At 44.7% G+C, this 24,350-nt stretch overlaps 2 protein-coding genes across 2 annotated transcripts in view; both read left to right on the top strand.

Moving 5' to 3' along the window:
- Positions 1–6,240: 6,240 nt before the first annotated feature.
- LOC134059663 (ribonuclease inhibitor-like) lies at positions 6,241–11,354 on the top strand. Its single transcript, XM_062516107.1, has 8 exons — positions 6,241–7,017; positions 7,795–7,968; positions 8,361–8,534; positions 8,801–8,974; positions 9,258–9,431; positions 9,716–9,889; positions 10,163–10,331; positions 11,340–11,354. The coding sequence occupies exons 2-8, from the start codon at positions 7,868–7,870 to the stop codon at positions 11,352–11,354; spliced, it is 981 nt and encodes a 326-aa protein (XP_062372091.1). The 5' UTR covers positions 6,241–7,017; positions 7,795–7,867.
- Positions 11,355–12,026: 672 nt separating this feature from the next.
- Positions 12,027–24,350, top strand: part of LOC134060112 (ribonuclease inhibitor-like) — an 18,151-nt gene continuing 5,827 nt past the window's right edge. Inside the window, exons 1-4 of the mRNA XM_062516716.1 lie at positions 12,027–12,272; positions 12,783–12,956; positions 19,501–19,674; positions 19,899–20,072. Coding sequence (XP_062372700.1) covers positions 12,856–12,956; positions 19,501–19,674; positions 19,899–20,072 — 449 coding nt within the window. The 5' untranslated portion in view covers positions 12,027–12,272; positions 12,783–12,855. The remainder of the gene's footprint in view (positions 12,273–12,782; positions 12,957–19,500; positions 19,675–19,898; positions 20,073–24,350) is intronic.

Here is a 24,350-nt window from a genome sequence, read left to right as displayed (position 1 = left end):
GTGAGTCTGTTCGAAGCTACGTGACAAACTTAAAAGACATGGCGCGCTTCTGTGACTATGGGGCTTTGCAAGATCAAATGCTTCGGGACCAGTTCATTGAGGGGACATTGTGTGAGAAAACAAGAGAAAAGCTGTTGCTAGAAGAGGATAATTTGACATTAGGCAGAGCTGTGGAGATAGCGCTGCAAGTTGAGACAGCCATGGAGTGCTCTTCTCTGCTAGGAAGCGGGCGCCCCCTCGTGGACAGCGCTGCACGGCAGCTTCAGCCTGCTTATCACACCAGCATGCTCTCCGCCGGCGACAGCCAGTGTTCAGAGCAGGGTTTTCCGGTACAATTCACACAGAGACAGAACAATAGGCGAACTGCAGAGGCATGTGGTAACTGTGGTTCTAAATCACACAATTCTAAGGCACAGCATTGTCCCGCCAGAGGACAACAGTGTAGAAATTGTCTGAAGCAAAACCATTTTGCTAAAATGTGCCGTTCAGCCCCTGCCACTCTCTCACAACATACAGGACCTCCACCGGCTCAGCACAGCCACACGGAGATCAGAAATGTGACTGCTGGTCAGGTGGCTTTCAAAACATGTACCATTCAGTTAGCTGAGGTGACCCTACCATTATTAATGGACACTGGTGCGGCTGCATCACTCCTAAATTCAAGCACTTACTACAAGTTTTTCTCTCACCTGCCATTAGAACAACCTGCCGCCGCTCTATGTGGCTACGACAGCTCCAAGATCGATATCCTTGGTGTGCTCCATGTGCCCGTTCACTACGGCTCCAAGCATCTACCATCTTTTCCCTTTCACATCGCGAGGAAAGGAGCCAACCTTTTAGGCCTGGACCTGTTCACAGGCCTGGGGTTCACGCTCAGGGATGATTCTGGCTCCGACATTCACCACATTGCCTCCACCTGGCAGCAAAAGTGGCCGGCTCTGTTCGATGGCCTAGGCTGTCTCTCAGCCTTCACACACAGGCCTCTGGTGAACCCTGATGTGTCACCGGTCATCCAGCCCCTGCGCAGGATCCCCTTTGCCTTGAGAGACGAGGTCACCCGCGAACTTGGGACACTCCTGGACATGGGCATTATTGAACCTGTCAACGCTGCTCCCTGGATTTCAAACCTAGTTATTGCAAAAAAAAAATCTGGGGGAATAAGAATATGCGTGGACCTGCGTTTAGTGAATAAGGCAGTTATTCCAGACCGATACCCTTTGCCTACCGCGGAGGAGCTCACTGCACACTTTCATGGCTCAACAGTCTTCACAAAGCTTGATTTACGTCAGGGCTACCTGCAGGTACCACTCCACCCAGCCAGCAGAGACCTCACCGCTTTCGTGACGCACGCAGGAGTGTTCCGGTACACTCGAATGGCCTTTGGGTTAAGCTCCGCCCCTAGCTGTTTTCAGAAGGTGATGAGCACTATACTGGCTGGCATCCCGGGAGTAGCGGTCTTTCTGGATGACATTGTCGTTCATGCTCAAGACATGGAGACACATAACAAGCGCCTCCAGCGGGTTGCTCAGGCCCTTCTTCAGAACAACCTGACTCTGAACGAAGAAAAATGTTGCTTTGCTGCCCCAGCCATTGACTTTGTTGGATTCCGCCTGTCAGCCAAAGGGATTTCCCCACTACAGTCCAACATCGATGCCATACATAGGATTCCGGAGCCGACCTCAGCCTCTCAAGTGGCTTCGTTTTTAGGCATGACTGCGTACTACCTCCGTTTTCTTCCCCACTACTCACAGACCACTGCACCTCTCCGTCAACTGCTTAAAAAAGAAGAGCCATGGCACTGGACCACAGCCTGTTCAGAGGCCATACAAACGCTGAAAGCCCAGCTCACAACAACCCCTGTACTAGCCCACTTCAACCCTGAATGTCTGACTCTAGTCACCTGTGATGCGTCTGATCGGGCTATTGGTGCAGTCCTTTCACAGGTGCAGGACGGGGTGGAGAGACCCGTCGCCTTCGCCTCCAGGGCGTTAACACCAACAGAACAGCGCTACTCTGTCGGAGAACGGGAGGCGCTCTCTTGTGTTTGGGCCTCAGAGAGGTGGCACCTTTACCTCTACGGGCGGCGGTTCACCCTCAGGACTGACCATCAGGCTCTAACCGCATTGCTGACAGCATCAGGATCTGGGCATAAACCCCTGCGTCTGCACAGATGGGGGGAAAGGCTGAGACAATACGACTATGAGCTGAAATTTACCCCTGGAAGGGACAATGTAGTCGCCGACCTACTCTCTCGGTCCATTGATGCCCCAACACCAATGGTCTCCCCTGAGGAGGACACAGAGACTGAATTCATCCACATGCTTCACACACCCTTGCAGTCGGCCGTGTCGTTGGAGGAGTTGCAGCGCGAGTCAGAGCATGACCCCACACTGTCCGCGCTACGCATGTACATTCGCTCTGGATGGCCAGCAAAGGTTCATGACGACCTCATGCCATTCAAAAGGGTGCGTGATGAACTCTCATGTTGGGGTGGTGTGTGTGTCTCAAGGGGCTTGTGCACTGTGGTGCCCTGTAGTCTGCGGGGCCGCATCCTGTCCATGGCACATGAGGGGCACCTAGGCATTGTTAAACTCAAACAGCGATGCCGAGATCTCATCTGGTGGCCAGGCATCGATCGCAATATTGAAGCCCTCGTTAAAGACTGCGTGCCATGCCTCCTCAGTGGGAAAACTGGACCTCCAGTGCCGACCCCTCTGCAGCCGGTCCCATGGCCATCCCACCCATGGGAACATCTCCAGCTCGACATCTGTGGGGAGATCCATGGGCGTGGAATTCCCCATCATCAGCGTTTCCTGGTGGTGCTGTACGATCTCCATTCGAAATGGCCCGAAGTGGTTCCAGCCGGAACTGTCACAACACAGGCCATCACAGACATCCTGGAAGCCTTGTTCGCACGTTGGGGCATGCCTCGCGCCATCACAACAGATAATGGACCCCAGTTCATCTCTGCAGACTTTTCCCAGTTCCTCAGTGATAGGGGAATCAAACATATCCGCACAGCATATTACAATCCACAAGCAAACGGCGGTGTGGAGCGGTTCAACCAGAGCCTAAAGAATGGCATCCGAGCCCATCTGGCTCAGGGGTGTACATTCCAGACAGCACTCAACCAAACCCTAATGCACTACAGGGCTAGCCAACACGCTACAACTGGGACCTCTCCAGCACTTCTCATGCTGGGTCGGGAGATGGAACTACCATTGGACAGACTCAAGGCGCGAGTGCCTACAGCCAGCAGCTCTCAGGCTCAAACCAAAGCCACAGTAAACAGACACCAGCAACACATGCGGCAGTATTTTGACCGGAAACACAGGGTCAAGGGCGCTGCTATTGCCGCAGGTGACTGGGTTCGAGCTCGTAGGCCTCATAGGGGCAACAAGATGGCTTCATACTGGAGCCAGCCCTTCCAGGTGCACCGCCAGCTGGGCCCCGCCACCTTCATGCTCAGTGACGGATCACGATGGCATGCTAAAAGACTGAGGAAAGTGCGGAACCCGGGTGAGGGAATGGTGGCTCCACTGCCATCGGCGCCACCTCCACGGATGCCGACACATATAGAATCACAGCAAGCCTCCCATACTCTTCAGGCGGCGGCGTCACCAGCACCCCAGCAACCACAACCTGCACCCGACCTGCAAACCCCTCTGCTTTCCTCTGGCCTCCAGCCAGACCCGAGGCTGGACCGTGTCACAAGCCCAGCTGTGGAGAACCCCCCAGCTGCTTCGGATGGGCCACAGCCCACAGAGGTCGAGGAGTGCCGACCCGTAAGGGCCAGAGGCCGCCCTGCCTACTTAAAGGACTTTGTCACAGAGTGACAGTGTAGGCCTTGCACTCTGCGTTGTACTTGTTAAATTGTTTTGGCAAAGACTTAGTTAGTTAGTCTAGTTCCTTGGGAGGGAGGGGGAAATGTTGTGTACTCATAACTAACTAGGATAATATATTTGCACACTGTTATTAAAAGTAAGGGGGCTACTATTATGAAGTAGTGAAGCTGGCAGTGTTGGGGGATTATGGGTAGCTGCGTGAGGTTAATGGAACGTGCATGCATTGTAATGTGACGGACAAGTTGAGTAAAAGTGTTACACGGATTCTGTGTGTTTCGGCTCTTCCTTAAACATAATAATATCCATTTCATATTTCCACTGCCTTTTAGGGAGCTCAACGGCATGAAAGTCAAACAACTCTCTTTGATGGATCTTCTTCACTACTTTTTCTCAGAAATAAAGCAGTTAACTTTTCCCAGCCAGGGGAAGTACAAAGTGTTGTTCATCTTTGACGGTCTGGATGAATGTCGAGTCAAACTAGACTTTCAGAAAAATGAAATTTTGACTGACGTGACAAAGGTCGCTTCATTGGATGTTCTACTGACAAATCTCATCAAGGGTAATCTGCTTCGCTCTGCTCTCCTTTGGATCACCTCCCGACCAGCAGCAACCAATCAAATCCCTCCTGAGTGTGTCGACCGGGTCACAGAAGTACAAGGGTTCAGTGACGCTCAGAAGAAGGTGTACTTCAGGAAGAGGATCAGTGATCAGGATCTTGCCAGCAAAGTTATCACTCACATAGAATCATCAAGAAGCCTCCACATTATGTGCCACATACCAGTGTTTTGCTGGATTGCTGCTAATGTTATTGAATTTATTCTCAAGAGTGAAGGAGGCAAACAAGTACCAAAGACTTTGACAGAAATGTACACATATTTCCTTGTTTTTCAAACCAAGCAGAAGAGTCTAAAGTTTGAAGGAGTTCATGACACAGACCCACAGTGGAACCAGGCTAGTCTCCTTGCTCTTGGGAAGTTGGCCTACGAGCAGCTGCAGAAGGGCAACCTGATCTTTTATGAAGAGGACCTGAGAGAGAGTGGTATTGATGTCAAAGAGGCAGCAGTACACTGTGGCATTTGCACCCAGATCTTTCAGGAAGAGTCAAGCCTTCATCAGGAAAAGGTGTACTGCTTTGTGCATCTGAGCATCCAGGAGTACCTTGCAGCTTTGTATGTGATCCTGATGTTCATAAAAGAAGGGAAAGATCTCATGTTCCCACAACAACCCCCCAGTACAGTGTTTCAGTTTTTCAAAGCAACGGACAAATCCATGACCACCTTACAGATGAGTGCTGTGGACAAAGCATTGGAACATGAAGATGGGCGCTTTGATCTGTTCCTCCGGTTCCTTCTTGGCCTCTCTCTGGAATCCAACCAGAGACTCTTAAAAGGCCTGATAAAGAAAGTACAACATGAAAGCCAAGGGGCAATAGGCAGCTACATAAAGACAAAGATCAGGGAGATGCCATCAGAAAGAGTTCTCAACCTCTTCCACTGTCTGAATGAAGTCAATGATCACTCCTTAGTGGAGGAGGTCCAGAGCTTCCTGAGTGCAGGGACACTTTCTGCAGCCAAACTCTCATCCACTCAGTGGTCCGCTCTTGTGTTTGTGCTTCTGACATCAGAAGAAAAGCTGGATGTGTTTGATTTGAAGAAGTACAGCAGGTCTGATGAATGTCTCCTAAGGCTGCAGCCAGTAGTGGAGGAATCCCAAAAGGCTCTGTGAGTAGGATAGCAAAAGTTGTGGACGGAAGGTGGATAGTAATTTAAGTTGATATTAAAGTGTAACTGCACCCTAAAATATGTTTTTGAGCTGTTGATTGATTGAAATTACTCAGTGGTGGTTAATATTGACAAAAATCGTGTTTCCCGAGAAAAGTAACATTTTGCATTATTTTGTATTAGAGATATAGCTCTCCGCGCCGTCTACAAGTTGCAACATGTCATGGCATTTTGGTCCAAACTGCTGAAGTAGTCCTGCACTTCTCTGACGACTCTACGTCACCGGGTCGTTACACATTAGGAATGAAACGCCCCAACACCTGCTGCCCTGATTACCTGTGATGAGCCATGTCTGCAGCTCTCATTCCCAGATTGACACGAAATCACCATGGTTCGCATGCGCCCCTCCCCTCCAAATTTCAGAAGGTCCCGCCCATTTTGAAAGCCTTTTTCAGAAATGTGAATTGGGTGGAGTTATGGGGTGCAGTTACACTTTAAAGTGTAACTTCACCCCATAACTCCACCCACTTTTTTTTATGTCAATATTAATCCTGCAGTGTAGTTCACCACTTATAACTAATTTTCAATCAATCAACAGCTCAAAAAACATATTTTTAGGGTGTAGTTACACTTCAAAGAGTACTGACACGAAATCACCATGGTTGATTGGCTGCAGCAGTGCCCAATCTACATCAACGCCCCTTACATCTCCGCCCCTCTTCAACCCCTCCCTTCCAAATTTCAGAACGTCCCGCCCATTTTTAAAGCCTTTTTCAGAAATGTGAAGTGGGTGGAGTTATGGGTGCAGTTACACTTGAAGTATGATTCAGGTGCATGACTACACTAATGTTCTCATAGCATCACAGTAGGGCGGCAGTGGCTCAGGAGGTAGAGGAGTCGTCCAGTAACTGGAAGGTTGCTGGTTGGAGCCCAACTCCTCCTGACCCTGTGGAAGTGTCCTTGAGCAAGACACCTACTGTAACCCCAGTGCTCCTGATGACCCTGTCCAAGTGTCCTTGAGCAAGACACCTACAGTAACCCCAGTGCTCCCGATGAGCCTGTAGAAGTGTCCTTGAGCAAGACCCCTACAGTAACCCCAGTGCTCCCGATGAGCAGGTTGGCGCCTTGCATGGCAGCCTCTGCCATCGTTGTGTGAATGGGTGAATTTGAGGCATGATATGTAGAGCGCTTTGGGTGCAGAAGCCAATTAAATAAATGCAGTCCATTTACTATTTAGAGTCTGTTAACTGATGGAATGTTTTCCCCTTAAGGCTCAACAGTTGTGGGCTCACTGAGAGGAGCTGTGCAGGTCTGGCATCTGTCCTCACCAAAGCGTCTTCAAAGCTGAAACATCTGGACCTCAGTGCCAACAGTATTGGATATATTGATATTGGGGTCCAAGAATTGTGTAGTGGACTGGGTAACCCAAACTGTGCACTGGAGACACTCCGGTAAGAAATTTTAATATCCCATAATGATCAGTTCTGGGGCTTCATTTATGCAGTATGATGCATGTGTCCAATATGTGTGTGTGAGTGTGTGTGTGTGTGTGTGTGTGTGTGTGTGTGTGTGTGTGTGTGTGTGTGTGTGTGTGTGTGTGTGTGTGTGTGTGTGTGTGTGTGTGTGTGTGTGTGTGTGTGTGTGTGAGATAAATACTGATGTTGCAAACAGCAGTCTGGTGGGAACAGGCAGTGGAAACAACACCGGGGCATAAGTTAGTGGGCATGTAGCCTCAATAGGCTGATAAGTATTAGAGAAGAGAAGCATCTTTCTTCTCTTCTGTAAACTGGAGAAACCATAGAGAAAAACGAAAGATGGATGAGGCTAACAAAGCGCGCTCGTTTTAATCGACTTTGGAAGAGTTAGACTTGGGCTTTTCTCTAAAGGTTGAGCAGAAAGAAGCACTCAAGTCATTTGTTTTAAATAAGTGTGTATTTGCTGTTTTGCCAACCGGCTATGATTGGTCACAAATGCTGGCCTATTACGTGCAGAGGCAGTTTGAAAGACAACTGTTCATCCCACCCACAGGCTTCAGCTCTGTGAATGGTCCGACCCCAGACTATACATTTCTGTATAGTTTGGCTTGCCAGGCTAAAATACACACACACACACACACACACACACACACACACACACACACACACACATCAAGTATTGTACATTTGACAGTAATGTTGATTATCCAAAAGGAAATGAAGATTAAGTATTTATCCTACTTCTCTCTACAGCCTGGATAACTGCAGTATTGGAGAGGAAGGCTTCAGAGCTCTTGCATCAGCACTGAGATCAAACCCCTCACACATGAGAGAGCTGCAGCTGAGTGAGAATAAAGCAGGAGACTCAGGAGTGAAGCATCTTTCTTCTCTTCTGGAGGATCCCAACTGTAAACTGGATAAACTACAGTGAGTATCACAAGACCAAATACTGAGTTGTTATCAATGAATTTGACAGTGTGTTTTTATCTCTTTTTCTCACTCAAACACACACACCACTGAGTCAGTCAGTCACTCTCTCACTCACTTACACAATCACTGACACTATAACACTAAACCCACAAACACACACACAAACCACTGACTCACTTAACCATACCATAACATGACAGATACACACACACACACACACACACACACACACACACACACACACACACACACACACACACACACACACACACACACACACACACACACATACGTAAATACTAACACACACACATACAGTTTATTGCACTGTAATGTTGATTGTCCAAAAGGAAATGAAGATGAAGTATTTCTCCTACTTCTCTCTACAGCCTGTATAGCTGCAGTATTGGAGAGGAAGGCTTCAGAGCTCTTGCATCAGCACTGAGATCAAACCCCTCAACCATGAGAAAGCTGCAGCTGAGTGTGAATAAAGCAGGAGACTCAGGAGTGAAGCATCTTTCTTCTCTTCTGGAGGATCCCAACTGTAAACTGGAGAAACTACAGTGAGTATCACAAGACCAAATACTGAGTTGCTATCAGTGAATTTAACCGTGTGTTTTTATCTTTTTTTCTCTCTCAAACACCAATGCAAACACACGCATGCACGCACACACATGCGCACACACACACACACACACACAAACACACACACACACACACACACATAAACACTAACACACACACATACAGTTTATTGCAAATTTGACATTCATGTTTGATTGTCCAAAATGAAATGAAGATAAAGTATTTCTCCTACTTCTCTCTACAGCCTGAATAACTGCAGTATTGGAGAGGAAGGCTTCAGAGCTCTTGCATCAGCACTGAGATCAAACCCCTCACACATGAGAGAGCTGCAGCTGAGTGAGAATAAAGCCGGAGACTCAGGAGTGAAGCATCTTTCTTCTCTTCTGGAGGATCCCAACTGTAAACTGGAAAAACTACAGTGAGTATCACAAGACCAAATATTGAGTTGCTATCAGTGAATTTGACAGTGTGTTTTATCTCTTTTTCTCACTCAAACACCAATGCAAACACACGCACGCACACGCGCACACACACACACACACACACACACACACACACACACACACACACACACACACACACACACACACACACACACACATAAACAATAACACACACACAGTTTATTGCAAATTTGACAGTCATGTTTGATTGTCCAAAAGGAAATGAAGATGTAGCATTTCTCCTACTTCTCTCTACAGCCTGAATAACTGCAGTATTGGAGAGGAAGGCTTCAGAGCTCTTGCATCAGCACTGAGATCAAACCCCTCACACATGAGAGAGCTGCAGCTGAGTGGGAATAAAGCAGGAGACTCAGGAGTGAAGCATCTTTCTTCTCTTCTGGAGGATCCCAACTGTAAACTGGAGAAACTACAGTGAGTATCACAAGACCAAATACTGAGTTGCTATCAGTGAATTTAACCGTGTGTTTTTATCTTTTTTTCTCTCTCAAACACCAATGCGAACACACGCATGCACGCACGCACACACGCGCACACACACACACACACACACACACACACACACACACACACACACACAAACACACAAACACATAAACACTAACACACACACATACAGTTTATTGCAAATTTGACAGTCATGTTTGATTGTCCAAAATGAAATGAAGATAAAGTATTTCTCCTACTTCTCTCTACAGCCTGGCTAACTGCAGTATTGGAGAGGAAGGTTTCAGAGCTCTTGCATCAGCACTGAGATCAAACCCCTCACACATGAGAGAGCTGCAGCTGAGTGGGAATAAAGCAGGAGACTCAGGAGTGAAGCATCTTTCTTCTCTTCTGGAGGATCCCAACTGTAAACTGGAGAAACTACAGTGAGTATCACAAGACCAAATACTGAGTTGCTATCAGTGAATTTGACAGTGTGCTTTATCTCTTTTTCTCACTCAAACACACACACACACACACACAAACTACTGACTCACTCATACTATAACACACCATGCACACACACACACACACACACACACACACACACGCACATGAACACTAACACACACACATAAAGTTTATTGCAAATTTGACAGTCATGTTTGATCGTCCAAAAATAAATTCAGATGTAGTATTTCTCCTACTTCTCTCTACAGCCTGGATAAGTGCAGTATTGGAGAGGAAGGCTTCAGAGCTCTTGCATCAGCACTGAGATCAAACCCCTCACACATGAGAGAGCTGCAGCTGAGTGGGAATGAAGCAGGAGACTCAGGAGTGAAGCATCTTTCTTCTCTTCTGGAGGATCCCAACTGTAAACTGGAGAAACTACAGTGAGTATCACAAGACCAAATACTGAGTTGCTATCAGTGAATTTGACAGTGTGTTGTAAACTTTTTATCTATTTTTTTTTCACTCAAACACCAATGCACACACACACACACACACACACAGACACACAATAGTCAGTTCTGTGCCTTTATTTATGTAATAATGCATTTGTCCAGTTGGTGGGGGGTCTTATCATCATACAGCAGTGATGTTGCAATTTGCACATTATATGTTCACACAACATTGTCAGGTTGTTGTAAATTCTCTACTGTAAACAACACTGGCACAACTTAGTGTTATACTTGGAAAACTCAATATTATTGTTTGGTGCATTGACTAAATTCTTCCTTCTAGGCTCTCTGACTGCAGTATCACAGAGAAGGGCTATGCTAGTCTGGCTTCAGCCCTGAAGTTAAATCCCAAATACCTCAGAGAGCTTGATCTCAGAGGAAATGATCCAGGGAAATCTGGAGTAAAACTGTTTTTAGACCTGAAGGAGGATCCACAGTGTACACTGAGAAATGCCCAGTAAGTATATAGTGGACAGTCAGGCAGGATTCATATTTTTTATCAAGCTGGTGAAGATTCAGACTGCTTGCAGTTGACTTTTCTGTGGTGGAAACACCTTCTGTGGAGATTCAGTTGGTCTGTAATGACCAGACATGAACATGATATTTGAAGAGACCAGATAAGATAAGGTCCTGCAGAGAAAACTGACCCTGTGAGATTTAAAGCTGCATCACCAGGCCAAGCAGATCAAATAATAACACACACACACACACACACACACACACACACACACACACACACACTGTATACACATATACACATAAATGGGTAGCAATACACCCTTTCCCCTGAAAACAGCAACAGCAATAGCAGCTCATCATTTCATAATTACTCGATTGTCTGATTTGCCAAAAGTCTTTGTGTCTTTCTATGCCCACATCAGTGATGTTCATGTCAGGTGAGATGAAAGGTGTGTTGTCCTCCTTATGTGTCCAGGTTCCTGAAGAGTAGTGCTGCTGAGGAAGCCTGTGCTGCTGTGGCTTCAGCTGTGGGTTCAAACCCCTTACTCATGACTCAGCTGGATCTGAGAGAGCACATACCAGGAGTCTTGGGAGTGACTCAGCTGTGTGCTTTACTACAGGATCCCCACTGCACACTGCAGACATTACGGTTAGTGGATGTTGGTGCATTCACTTCACATAAACAGCTGGGGTTAAAGGAACACTTCACCGTTTTTTCATATTGAACTACGTTATTCCTTTAATTAAGACGAGTTGATACATACCTCTCACGTTTCAGTGCGTGCACTCACTGGCTCTGGCGCACGGCGCTACTTTGATAGCACTTAGCTAGCTCAATGCATTCATTAGGATCCAAACAGAGATGAAGTTAGAAGTGACCAAACACCTCCATGTTTTCCCTATTAAAATACAGTTACACGAGTAGTCACATGACCAAGTATGGTGATACAAATAAAACCTGGTGCATTTCTAAGCAGGTAAGAGGGATAGCTATATTGTATGGCGCAGTAATATCCTCACTCTTGCACTTTCAGTTTCACTTTGGAGTGAGGATATTTCAGCCAGGAATACTCAGAGACATAACTGAAGTTAACAAAGATTTCAATCCATCAAAGGATTTACACAAGACATAAGCAATGAATGAATACCAAATAAATGGTTAGAAATAAGCAACGATGAGAGTCTTTGGCGTAGGCCCCGTCCTAGGTCCAGGTCACTGAGTGTGCAGACCCTGGCAAATCCTGCCGGACCGAGAAGCAGGGGCTAAGCCCCCACAGCCCTGACAGCTGGACGGTCGCTTCTAACTTCATCTCTGTTTGGATCCTAATGAATGAACTGGGCTAGCTAAGTGCTATCAAAGTAGCGCCGCGCACCAGAGCCCATGAGTGCACACATTGAAACGTGAGAGGTATGTATCAACTCGTCTTAGTTAAGGGAATAACGTAGTTTAATATGAAAAAACTGTAAAGTGTTCCTTTAAAGGTGGTGTTGCTGATGGTGTTACAAAATCAATCATCATTATTTTCTTACTTACAGCAACATTAAACTGGAGAAATCTGAAAATAGACTATTCTGTGTCCTTTCTTATTCCATATGGAAATGCAGTGTTGTGAAATGTACACAGTGTTGTGTGTTGAGGACAGTGAGGCTGATTCATTGTAAGATGCTCTGATGTGTATCAGTAATGATAATGCAGCTTTTTCCTACACCAACAGACATAGAAACACACACACACACACACACACACACCACTAACTCAGTCAGTCACTCTCTCGGTCGCCTACGACAAACATATGTGCACACACACACGGACACACACACACACACACACACACCTGCACTCACTAGCACACTAACAACACTGACTCAGGAAATGAAGGAAATGAAGATGAAGTATTTCTCCTACTTCTCTCTACAGCCTGTATAACTGCAGTATTGGAGAGGAAGGCTTCAGAGCTCTTGCATCAGCACTGAGATCAAACCCCTCACACATGAGAGAGCTGCAGCTGAGTTGGAATAAAGCAGGAGACTCAGGAGTGAAGCATCTTTCTTCTCTTCTGGAGGATCCCAACTGTAAACTGGAGAAACTACAGTGAGTATCACAAGACCAAGTACTGAGTTGCTATCAGTGAATTTGACAGTGTGTTTTTATTTATTTTTCTCACACATACACACACACACACACACACACACACACACACCACTGAATCAGTTGGTCGGTCACTTTCTCAGTCACTTACCACTTACAACAAACATGCACACACACACACACACACACACACACACACACACACACACACACACACACACACACACACACACACACACACACACACACACACACACACACACACACACAGACATACATACACCACTGACTCACACACACACATACTGTACATACACACGCACACACACACCCACACACACACCCACACACACACACACACACACACACACACACACACACAGACATACATACACCACTTACTCACTCAAACACACACACACACATAAAGAGTAATGTTGATTGTCCAAAAGGAAATGAAGATGAAGTATATACATACACCACTGACTCACTCAAACACTTCACCATTTTTTCATATTAAACTACGTTATTCCCTTAACTAAGACGAGTTGATACATACCTCTCACGTTTCAGTGCGTGCACTCACTGGCTCTGGCACACACACACACACACACACACACACACACACACACACACACACACACACACACACACACACACACACACACACACACACACACACACACACACACAGACATACATACACCACTGGAAATGAAGATGAAGTATATACATACAGATGGTACGGGTTGAGAATGCTCCTTTCTTTCCCGCACATCGGGACTCCCGAAGCATCGGGAAAACTGCAACCGCAAGGGGGCAACATAGACCGCCCTAATAATATGAAGGTTCGGCTCATGGAAAAACCCGAGGACACCGCGCTGGTGACGAGCGGAGAAAAGAGACATCACGCTCGGCATGTCAGATTGCAGTTTCAGAGTTTTCGAATGTTTTACAGCCTACCTCACAGCTGGCTCTCTCACTCGACGTAGCCTATAACTCAGTCAGTCCAGCAGAGATGCCAGAGCAACGTTTTGGTCAATGGAGAGGGAGAGTAATGCTCCGCATATCCGTCTCATTTAATCCGTCTCATTTAATCATTAAAATGAAGGTGATGACTGGCGAAATTATAATCAAACGACGTTTCAATAAACCATTGTTGAAATTAATGAAAATGGTTTTAGAAGCCTTCAATTCAACCTGAAAGACTCGATAGGCAACCTTAGATTAATTCATTAATTCATTACGGTTACAAACCGCATTTCCGTGAATAGGCTATTATTGTCAAGGCGAAGACGAAAGAGATGGACAAGATGGACATTTAGGCTACATTTATGCTAGGAATACTTAGAAATGTGTAGGCCTATAGGCTATTTTAAAACGGAGGCATGTTCATTTTAACCGGCGACGCTGGGTAGCTTACCCAGCACTTTATCACAGATTTTGTCCCCACCACTTTTGACAACTGAAAATAAAATGTATTTAACAGAAATATCTTTAATAGGCATACATGCCTATCATGTCACTTTACTTATAACCGTAGGCTACATGCATGGAGAAGATCGCGCATTTTGTAACATTGTATGGATGGTCAGATATGCGATAGGGCAGTGAGGGTGATTCATTGTAACCATCGACTAGTAGGCCTAGCTCAGCAAAAGAAGTTTCTAGCAACTTAGAATATATGGATCTCGTTATGCATGTTCATGTTGATTCAGAGATAGACATAGACCGTGGGCTACTGTGCGTCAATATAACAGCATTTTATCATGTGGTGAATTAATGACTAACGTCAGTTTAACATGTCAGAACTTTTGATCGGCGTTTCAAGTGCATGCTGCGAATAAATGAACTCGACTGACTGAATCCTTTATATTTATTGGCTAAGTGCGAAGATATTGACACTCGAACGGTGGCGTAACTGGATGAGGCATCTTAATCACACGTCAGCGACCGGGGTTCAAAATTTACTCTACGAACCTCCGGAACCCATTAAGACAAGAGGCATTATTTTATTTAAAAGTTTTGCGATTTTTTTTATGATTGCGATGTTTGCTGAAAAGAAAAGTTAATATGTGAATTCGTGGTTCAGCGCGCGCACACACACACACACACACACACACACACACACACACACACACACACACACACACACACACACACACACACACACACACATTTTTACATTTACATAATAGGGCTCGGGCACACGCCTTGAACTCTAGGAATATCGCCGCCATTTGGTAGCGCACTGAACGTAATATCCATTCATTCAGATGCACAAGACAAGAAGCAGAAATATAGTAGCGATTTATTATTTTCCTCTTGCGATCGTGGGTTGCACTGTTACACCCCACTACACAGCAACATACGACCAAGAAGGCAAAAACTAAGTAACAGGAACACACTAAAAGGCGGGAGTAAATCCATAGTAATCCATAGTAAACTAAGGAGTGAAGCTGCCAATGTGGCTGTGCCCGCGAAGTTTTGATGTCATGATCCCGAGCCCTAGTGTCAGGAAGTGTCTGTCGAGAGAGAGGGGGGAGGGAGGCAATCGTCCTCAATGCAGCATATAGGTAGGCTATAATGTCTAGTGAACTGGTTAGACAAGTGTGGGGGAGGGGGAATGATCGCACAAGACAATTGCTCTTCATGAAATGGGTAGTCTCACAGACGTTTGTCGATGTGTAAACGTAGCCTACTACATCACTTGCGAAATCGGACGTGGCACATAGAATTATTAGGCTACTGGATTTAATATAGCAAGTCCATATACTTTGTTCATCCTATATTAAAATGTAATGTGCTGCGGGGAAGCATTGGGGAAGTCAGTTTAAGTTGTCCTGTAACAATTTGCCTCTTATTATAATCAAGAGTAACACGAAAAACACAAATATCATGTATTGTGTCGTAAACAGTTAATGACTTCGTGGCCACTATGCGCAACTGCATCGCGCAGTGAGCTGAAGGATAGGAGGACCGACACTTATTAACACAAAGCTTTGTAAAGCACTAACAACCACCCCTCAAAGTTCATTGTCCATAAGTCCAAACAATGAGTATAAAAATTCGACAATCCAAAACGATAACGAGATCTCCCAGAAACGAAAAACAAGTTTGTTGAGTAGCCTAGTCCTTCCAACAATCTCATCTTTTGCGTTTGTTAGATAAAAGGCATTCTGTCCTGCTGTATTCCAATGAGAAAAAATCATCCACAAGGTAGGCTAAGGGTCACGGTAATGCAGCATGCAGGAATCTATATACGCACAAAACGAATGAATGGGTTATATCGGCCAAAACGAATGAATGGGTCGGGAGAGTCGTCTGGCTGTGTCAGCAGACTGCAGTCGGTCTCGAGGGGTTAAATAACGCACGTACTTGAATTTTAATCTGAAGAAGACCACACGGTCGAAACGTCATTCCTTTGTGATAAAGAAAATAAAATAAAATCAAAAAAGAAGGATTTCAAGTGTGCGAACCTTTTTCCATTTTTTTATGATTTAGCCTAGGCCTACTCTTGTTCTGCACCTTGACCGGGGATGTGCACAAACTTTTTTACTACACTTGAATTTTAAACCAACCATCCTATAGCCATACTTTAATAATCAGATGTTATGCTCATTTTTGTAGGCTACACCTCACCGGCAAGCACGCACGCAAATGCTGCTTTTATTGCACATCTACAATATTGGCCAGGCTATATAGAATAGGCTTTTAGGACTGTACTTTGCCTTCGTGCAACTTTAGTTGTGCTCAATCTAAATTATTGTCAGTAAGAATAGGTCATATTACCAAATGGCGAACCTCGAAAATTATTTAGGATATAGAGCCGTGTCCATTACGCATGCAGTTATTTTTTAGGCTATTGTTTTATTTGAGTATTTTTGTCTACCATGGCAAACATAGTTGAAACGTTCGCTCTAAACTTATGTATTTCCAATCGGCTTTCACAATCAGCTACAGCTGCGCATGAAAACTTGCAATGTCTTTACAGAACTGCTTTCACTTCCCCGAGTCGCGAACGCAACATGCACAACAACCGATATTTAGCAAACACATGCATTTCCAGCTCTCAAAACCGATGAGGTCCAGATCTCAGTGGACTCAAAGCTGCCTACAGCCATGCATAGTAAGCCTAATGATAGCCTAATAGTTATGACATTAATAGCCTATTAATGTTTAGTGTTTAACTTTCTGTTTAGTGTTGACAACACAAAGGCCTTCACGTTGTGTGGCAGTGCTTGCTTGCCCTTCGATCCATCCCAGTTGGTGGTTTTGCACCTGTCCCTGAGTTATAGTCTATATGAGTAAGCGCTTATGCTCTAACCGCATAATAAAAGAAGCACCTGCAGCAGTGCTTATGGCAAGGCTATTAACACCTGTCACTGAGCTATGGACAAGCAGTTATGCTCGAAAATGATCATAATAACAGACACACCTAATTGTATGGCTCTATGTTTGAACACATCAAATTAGCAAGCATTTCCTCCCGATAGCAGCAACGTTTGCTTTTTTTTTCTGTCGGTCCGCGGTTGCTTGGTCAATTGCGCAGCAAATTATCAGATGAAGCGGACCTAATTTCACTCCATGTCTCGCGGACCAGCAGCAGTCTCCACGTTTCGCGGCCCATAGTTTGAGAAACGCTGCATTAAAGTGTCATTAAGTTGTAGGCTATATGTTTAGTGTTTTCTTTGTGTGTTTTGCATTGTAGTGTGTTTGCATTGAGTAGTTCCTTAAAATACGGAACAAAGAGCGTCCCGTAGGCTATCTGTTCAATACAGAAGAAGACTTTTACTTATATATTTCTTATAACGAAACGCGAAGAAAAAATACGAGGACTGACCATCTCGCCTCTCCGCGTTTCCCCCAATACCATGGCGACAAAGAGAAATAAATATGATTTGACATTTTAATGTTTGTAGCGCGCTAGTTTACCCAGTGTGTGTGCATTGAGTAGTTCCTTAAAATATGGATCAAAGAGCGTCCCGTAGGCTATCTGTTCAATACAGAAGAAGACTTTAACTATTACTTATATATTTCTTATAACGAAACGCTGCATTGAGTAGTTCCTTAAAATAGCCTACGGAACGAGCGTCCCGTAGACTATCTGTTTAATACGGAAGAAGACTAACTATTACTTATATATTTCTTATAACGCTGGCTGTAGGCGATTTCTATAACCATTTTCATTCATTTCAACAATGGTTCATTGAAGTGTCGTTTGAATGATTTCGCCAGTCATCACCTTCATTTTAATGATTCAATGAGATTAAGGAGTCGACTATTGACGGATATGCGGTCTTCATCATTAAATGCAGTTGAAACTTTCTGCCACCTGGTGGTTGTTTGGGTACATTGCCTTAGCCTCGAAAAAAATCGGCTTGACGCACTGCGGGATCTCTTCGGGAGTCCCGCGGGAGAAGGTGCATTCTCAACCCGTACCCACTGTACACCACTGACTCACTCAAACACACACACACACACACACACAGACACACACCATTAACTCACTCACACACACAGACACACACACATACATACACCACTGACTCACTCAAACACACACACACAGACACACACACACACACACACACACACACACACACACACACACACACACATACACACACACACACACACAGACATACATACACCACTTACTCACTCAAACACACACACACACATAAAGAGTAATGTTGATTGTCCAAAAGGAAATGAAGATGAAGTATATACATACACCACTGACTCACTCAAACACACACACACACACACACACACACACACACAAAAACACACACAAACACACACACATACATACACCACTGACTCACTCACGCACACACAAACACACACACATACATACACCACTGACTCACTCACGCACACACACACACACACACGCCTGCACTCACTAGCACACTAACAACACTGACTCAGTCTCTCTCTCTCTCTCTCTCTCTCACACACACACACAGACACACACCACTGACTCACTCACACACACATACATACACCACTGACTCACTCAAACACACACACACACACACACATAGACACACACCATTGACTCACTCAAACACACACACACACTACACACACACACACACACACACACACACACACACATACATACACCACTGACTCACTCACGCACACACACACACACACACACACATACACCACTGACTCACTCAAACACACACACACACACATAGACACACACCACTGACTCACTCAAACACACACACACACACACTACACACACACACACACACACACACACACACACACATACATACACCACTGACTCACTCACGCGCACACACACACACACACATACACCACTGCCTCACTCAAACACACACACACACACGCACGCACACACACACACACACACACACACACACACAGACACACACTACTGACTCACTCAAACACACACACACTACACACACACACACACACAAAGAGTATTGTGAATTTGACAGTAATGTTGATTGTCCAAAAGGAAATGAAGATGAAGTATTTCTCCTACTTCTCTCTACAGCCTGGTTAACTGCAGTATTGGAGAGGAAGGCTTCAGAGCTCTTGCATCAGCACTGAGATCAAACCCCTCACACATGAGAGAGCTGCAGCTGAGTGGGAATAAAGCAGGAGACTCAGGAGTGAAGCATCTTTCTTCTCTTCTGGAGGATCCCAACTGTAAACTGGAGAAACTACAGTGAGTATCACAAGACCAAATACTGAGTTGCTATCAGTGAATTTGACAGTGTGTTTTATCTCTTTTTCTCACTCACACACACACACACACACACACACACACACACACACACACACACACACACACACACACACACACACACACAAAGTATTGTAAATTTGACAGTAATGTTGATTATCCAAAAGGAAATGAAGATGAAGTATTTCTCCTACTTCTCTCTACAGCCTGTATAACTGCAGTATTGGAGAGGAAGGCTTCAGAGCTCTTGCATCAGCACTGAGATCAAACCCCTCACACATGAGAGAGCTGCAGCTGAGTGAGAATAAAGCAGGAGACTCAGGAGTGAAGCATCTTTCTTCTCTTCTGGAGGATCCCAACTGTAAACTGGAGAAACTATTGTGAGTATCACAAGACCAAATACTGAGTTGCTATCAGTGAATTTGACAGTGTGTTTTTATTTATTTTTCTCACTCACACACACACACACACCGCTGAATCAGTTGGTCGGTCACTTTCTCAGTCACTTACAACAAACATGCACACACACACACACACACACACACACACACACACACACACACACACACACACACACCGCTGAATCAGTTGGTCGGTCACTTTCTCAGTCACTTACAACAAACATGCACACACACACACACACACACACACCATTAACTCACTCACTCCCTCCTTCATTTATTCACTGATTTGCACACAAACACACACATACATACAGTGGGTACGGGTTGAGAATGCACCTTCTCCCGCGGGACTCCCGAAGAGATCCCGCAGGCCGTCAAGCCGATTTTTTTCGAGGCTAAGGCAATGTACCCAAACAACCACCAGGTGGCAGAAAGTTTCATCCCGCATTTCAAAATGATGAAGACCGCATATCCGTCAATAGTCGACTCCTTAATCTCATTTAATCATTACAATGAAGGTGATGAATGGCGAAATTATTCAAACGACGTTTCAATGAACCATTGTTGAAATGAATGAAAATGGTTATAGAAAATCGCCTACAGCCTAACGCCGACACAGCTGATTCTTTGATTGATTCTAAGCTGTTTTGATGTAGGGGATGGGTAAACTGGCGCGCTACAAACATGCTACCAATCAAATGTAATATTAGTAGGACTAGCCTACTTAGACACTTTAGTCATAGGCAACGTTGCCATGTTAATTTGGGCTAGAAGTGCTTGCTTGTGGTGGCGCTCCTGTCCGCTGCTTCTACCGAATTGTGTGGCAAATTTGTCAGCAATCAGCTTAAATGTAAAATCATATTTATTTCTCTTTGTCGCCATGGTATTGGGGGAAACGCGGAGAAACGAGATGGTCAGTCCTCGTATTTTTTCTTCGCGTTTCGTTATAAGAAATATATAAGTAATAGTTAGTCTTCTTGACCAAGCAACCGCGGACCGACAGAAAAAGAAAGCAAACGTTGCTGCGGAAATGCTTGCTAATTTCATGTGTTTAAACATAGAGCCATACAATTAGGTGTGTCTGTTATTATGATCATTTTCGAGCATAACTGCTTGTCCATAGCTCAGTGACAGGTGTTAATAGCCTTGCCATAAGCACTGCTGCAGGTGCTTCTTTTATTATGCGGTTAGAGCATAAGCGCTTACTCATATAGACTATAACTCAGGGACAGGTGCAAAACCACCAACTGGGATGGATCGAAGGGCAAGCAAGCACTGCCACACAACGTGAAGGCCTTTGTGTTGTCAACACTAAACAGAAAGTGTCCTACGATGGGGAGAAGTGGCCGCAAGGACTGCATCGATAAGATCAACGAATACAGTAATGTTTTACAACCCAGCTGGTATCCGCTGTTCATTCCGACATATCCCCACTCGGCGGTAGGCCTAGGCCTATTTAACTTTTTTTTTTTCAAACAACGTGCCATTCCGACCTGAGGTCATTAATAGGCTATTAATGTCATAACTATTAGGCTATCATTAGGCTTACTATGCATGGCTGTAGGCAGCTATGAGGCCACTGAGATCTGGACCTCATCGGTTTTGTGAAAGCCGATTGGAAATACATAAGTTTAGAGCGAACGTTTCAACTATGTTTGCCATGGTAGACAAAAACACTCAAATAAAACAATAGCCTAAAAAATAACTGCATGCGTAATGGACACGGCTCTTTATCCTAAATAATTTTCGAGGTTCGCCATTTGGTAATATGACCTATCCTTACTGACAATAATTTAGATTGAGCACAACTAAAGTTGGGAGATCTCGTTATCGTTTTGGATTGTCGGATTTTTATACTTATTGTTTGGACTTATGGACAATGAACTTTGAGGGGTGGTTGTTAGTGCTTTACAAAGCTTTGTGTTAATAAGTGTCGGTCCTCCTATCCTTCAGCTCACTGCGCGATGCAGTTGCGCATAGTGGCCACGAAGTCATTACTGTAACTGTTTACGACACAATACATGATATTTGTGTTTTTCGTTTCTTAGATTTAATGCATGTTTGACATGTAAACAGGCCTTCAGTCCGTTAACTTAAAGGGATATTCCGCCATTTCTGGAAATACGCTCATTTTCCACCTCCCCTCGAGCAAAACAATCGATATTTACCTTGTTCCCATTCATCCAGCCATTCTGTGAGTCTGGCGATACAACTTTTAGCTTCAGCCTAGCATAGATCATTGAATTGGATTAGACCATTAGCTTCTCGCCTGCTAGCTTCATGTTTAAAAGTGACTAAGATTTCTGGTAATTTTCTCATTTGAAACGTGTCTCCTCTCAAGTTAGAAAGTGCAATGAGACCAACTGAAAATGAAACCTGGCGTTTTTCTAGGCTGATTTGACATGGAACTACACTCTCATCTGGCGTAATAATCAAGGCAACTTGCACACTACTGGCACTACTACTGCTTGGTGTCTATGGGGACTATTTTCAGATGCTGCGTACGATATCACTGCGCCTATGGTACGTTTGCAAGTTGCCTCGATTATTACGCCAGATGAGAGTGTAGTTCCATGTCAAATCAGCCTAGAAAAACGCCAGGTTTCATTTTCAGTTGGTCTTATTGCACTTTCTAACTTGAGAGGAGACACGTTTTAAATGGGAAAATTACCAGAAATCTTAGTCACTTTTAAACATGAAGCTAGCAGGCGAGAAGCTAATGGTCTAATCCGATTCAATGATCTATGCTAGGCTGAAGCTAAAAGTTGTATCGCCAGACTCACAGAATGGCTGGATGAACGGGAACAAGGTAAATATCGATTGTTTTGCTCGAGGGGAGGTGGAAAATGAGCGTATTTCCAAAAATGGCGGAATATCCCTTTAAGGCCTTCTTTTGCATGGGGTTGCTCGCATCCGCCCGTAACCTAGACTATTATGTGCGTAGTGGCTGCATAGGCTACTCTTGATTATAATAAGAGGCAAATTGTTACAGGACAACTTAAACTGACTTCCCCAATGCTTCCCCGCAGCACATTACATTTTAATATGTGACCCTGTAAAGCGGAACCAGTCGTTTCGGTAAAATTTATTAAATTAAGTTATTGTGCTCACGTGAACGGCCATAAACTAAGCTTTCCAACGATATGTATATCGAGGGTATTACACAAACTATCGCTAAGATAACCGCATCCAAAGTTGACATGGTTCTCCTGTCATGAAATGCCAGAAGAGGAGAAATCACCTTTTTAAGCGGCGCGTGCACAATGGGAATGACAGCAAATGTGTTAAATCTTCGCCGGGTTTAACAGTCAAAACGTATGTTTTTTCGTGAAATGCGTTCACGATATGAAACTGTTGATTGTATACAGTCGAATTATGCGAAAACGTGAAATTCAACATTTTAACCCGGAAGTTTGTTATTGTTGATTTTCTCAAAATAACGTTGTGCGCAAAACGACTGATTTCGCTTTGAATGGTCACATATAGGCTAATATAGGATGAACAAAGTCTATGCTATATTAAATCCAGTAGCCTAAAAATTCTATGTGCCATGTCCGATTTCGCAAGTGATGTAGTAGGCTACGTTTAAACATCGACAAACGTCTGTGAGACTACCCATTTCATGAAGAGCAATTGTGTTGTGCGATCATTCCCCCTCCCCCACACTTGTCTAACCAGTTCACTAGACATTATAGCCTACCTATATGCGGCATTGAGGACGATTGCCTCCCTCCCCCCTCTCTCTCGACAGACACTTCCTGACACTAGGGCTCGGGATCATGACATCAAAACTTCGCGGGCACAGCCACATTGGCAGCTTCACTCCTTAGTTTACTATGGATTACTATGGATTTACTCCCGCCTTTTAGTGTGTTCCTGTTACTTAGTTTTTGCCTTCTTGGTAGTATGTTGCTGTGTAGTGGGGTGTAACAGTGCAACCCACGATCGCAAGAGGAAAAGAATAAATCGCTACTATATTTCTGCTTCTTGTCTTGTGCATCTGAATGAATGGATATTACGTTCAGTGCGCTACCAAATGGCGGCGATATTCCTAGAATGCAAGGCGTGTGCCCGAGCCCTATTATGTAAATGTAAAAATGTCTGTGTGTGTGTGTGTGTGTGTGTGCGCGCGCGCTGAACCACGAATTCACATATTAACTTTTCTTTTCAGCAGACATCGCAATCATAAAAAAATCGCAAAACTTTTTAATAAAATAATGCCTCTTGTCTTAATGGGTTCCGGAGGTTCGTAGA

This window comes from Sardina pilchardus, chromosome 16 (assembly GCF_963854185.1).
Source record: "Sardina pilchardus chromosome 16, fSarPil1.1, whole genome shotgun sequence".
NCBI classification, from domain to species: Eukaryota; Metazoa; Chordata; class Actinopteri; order Clupeiformes; family Clupeidae; genus Sardina; species Sardina pilchardus.
Note: the sequence above shows the minus strand (reverse complement) of the source record. Positions and strands in the feature narration are given on the sequence as shown.

Coding starts and splice junctions, on each gene's coding strand:
- LOC134059663 (XM_062516107.1), top strand. CDS start 7,868: ATGAGAGAGCTGCAGCTGAGTGAGAATAAAGCAGGAGACTCAGGAGTG. Junction 8,535..8,800: donor TGTAAACTGGAGAAACTACA/GTGAGTATCACA, acceptor TTCTCTCTACAG/CCTGAATAACTGCAGTATTG. Junction 8,975..9,257: donor TGTAAACTGGAAAAACTACA/GTGAGTATCACA, acceptor TTCTCTCTACAG/CCTGAATAACTGCAGTATTG.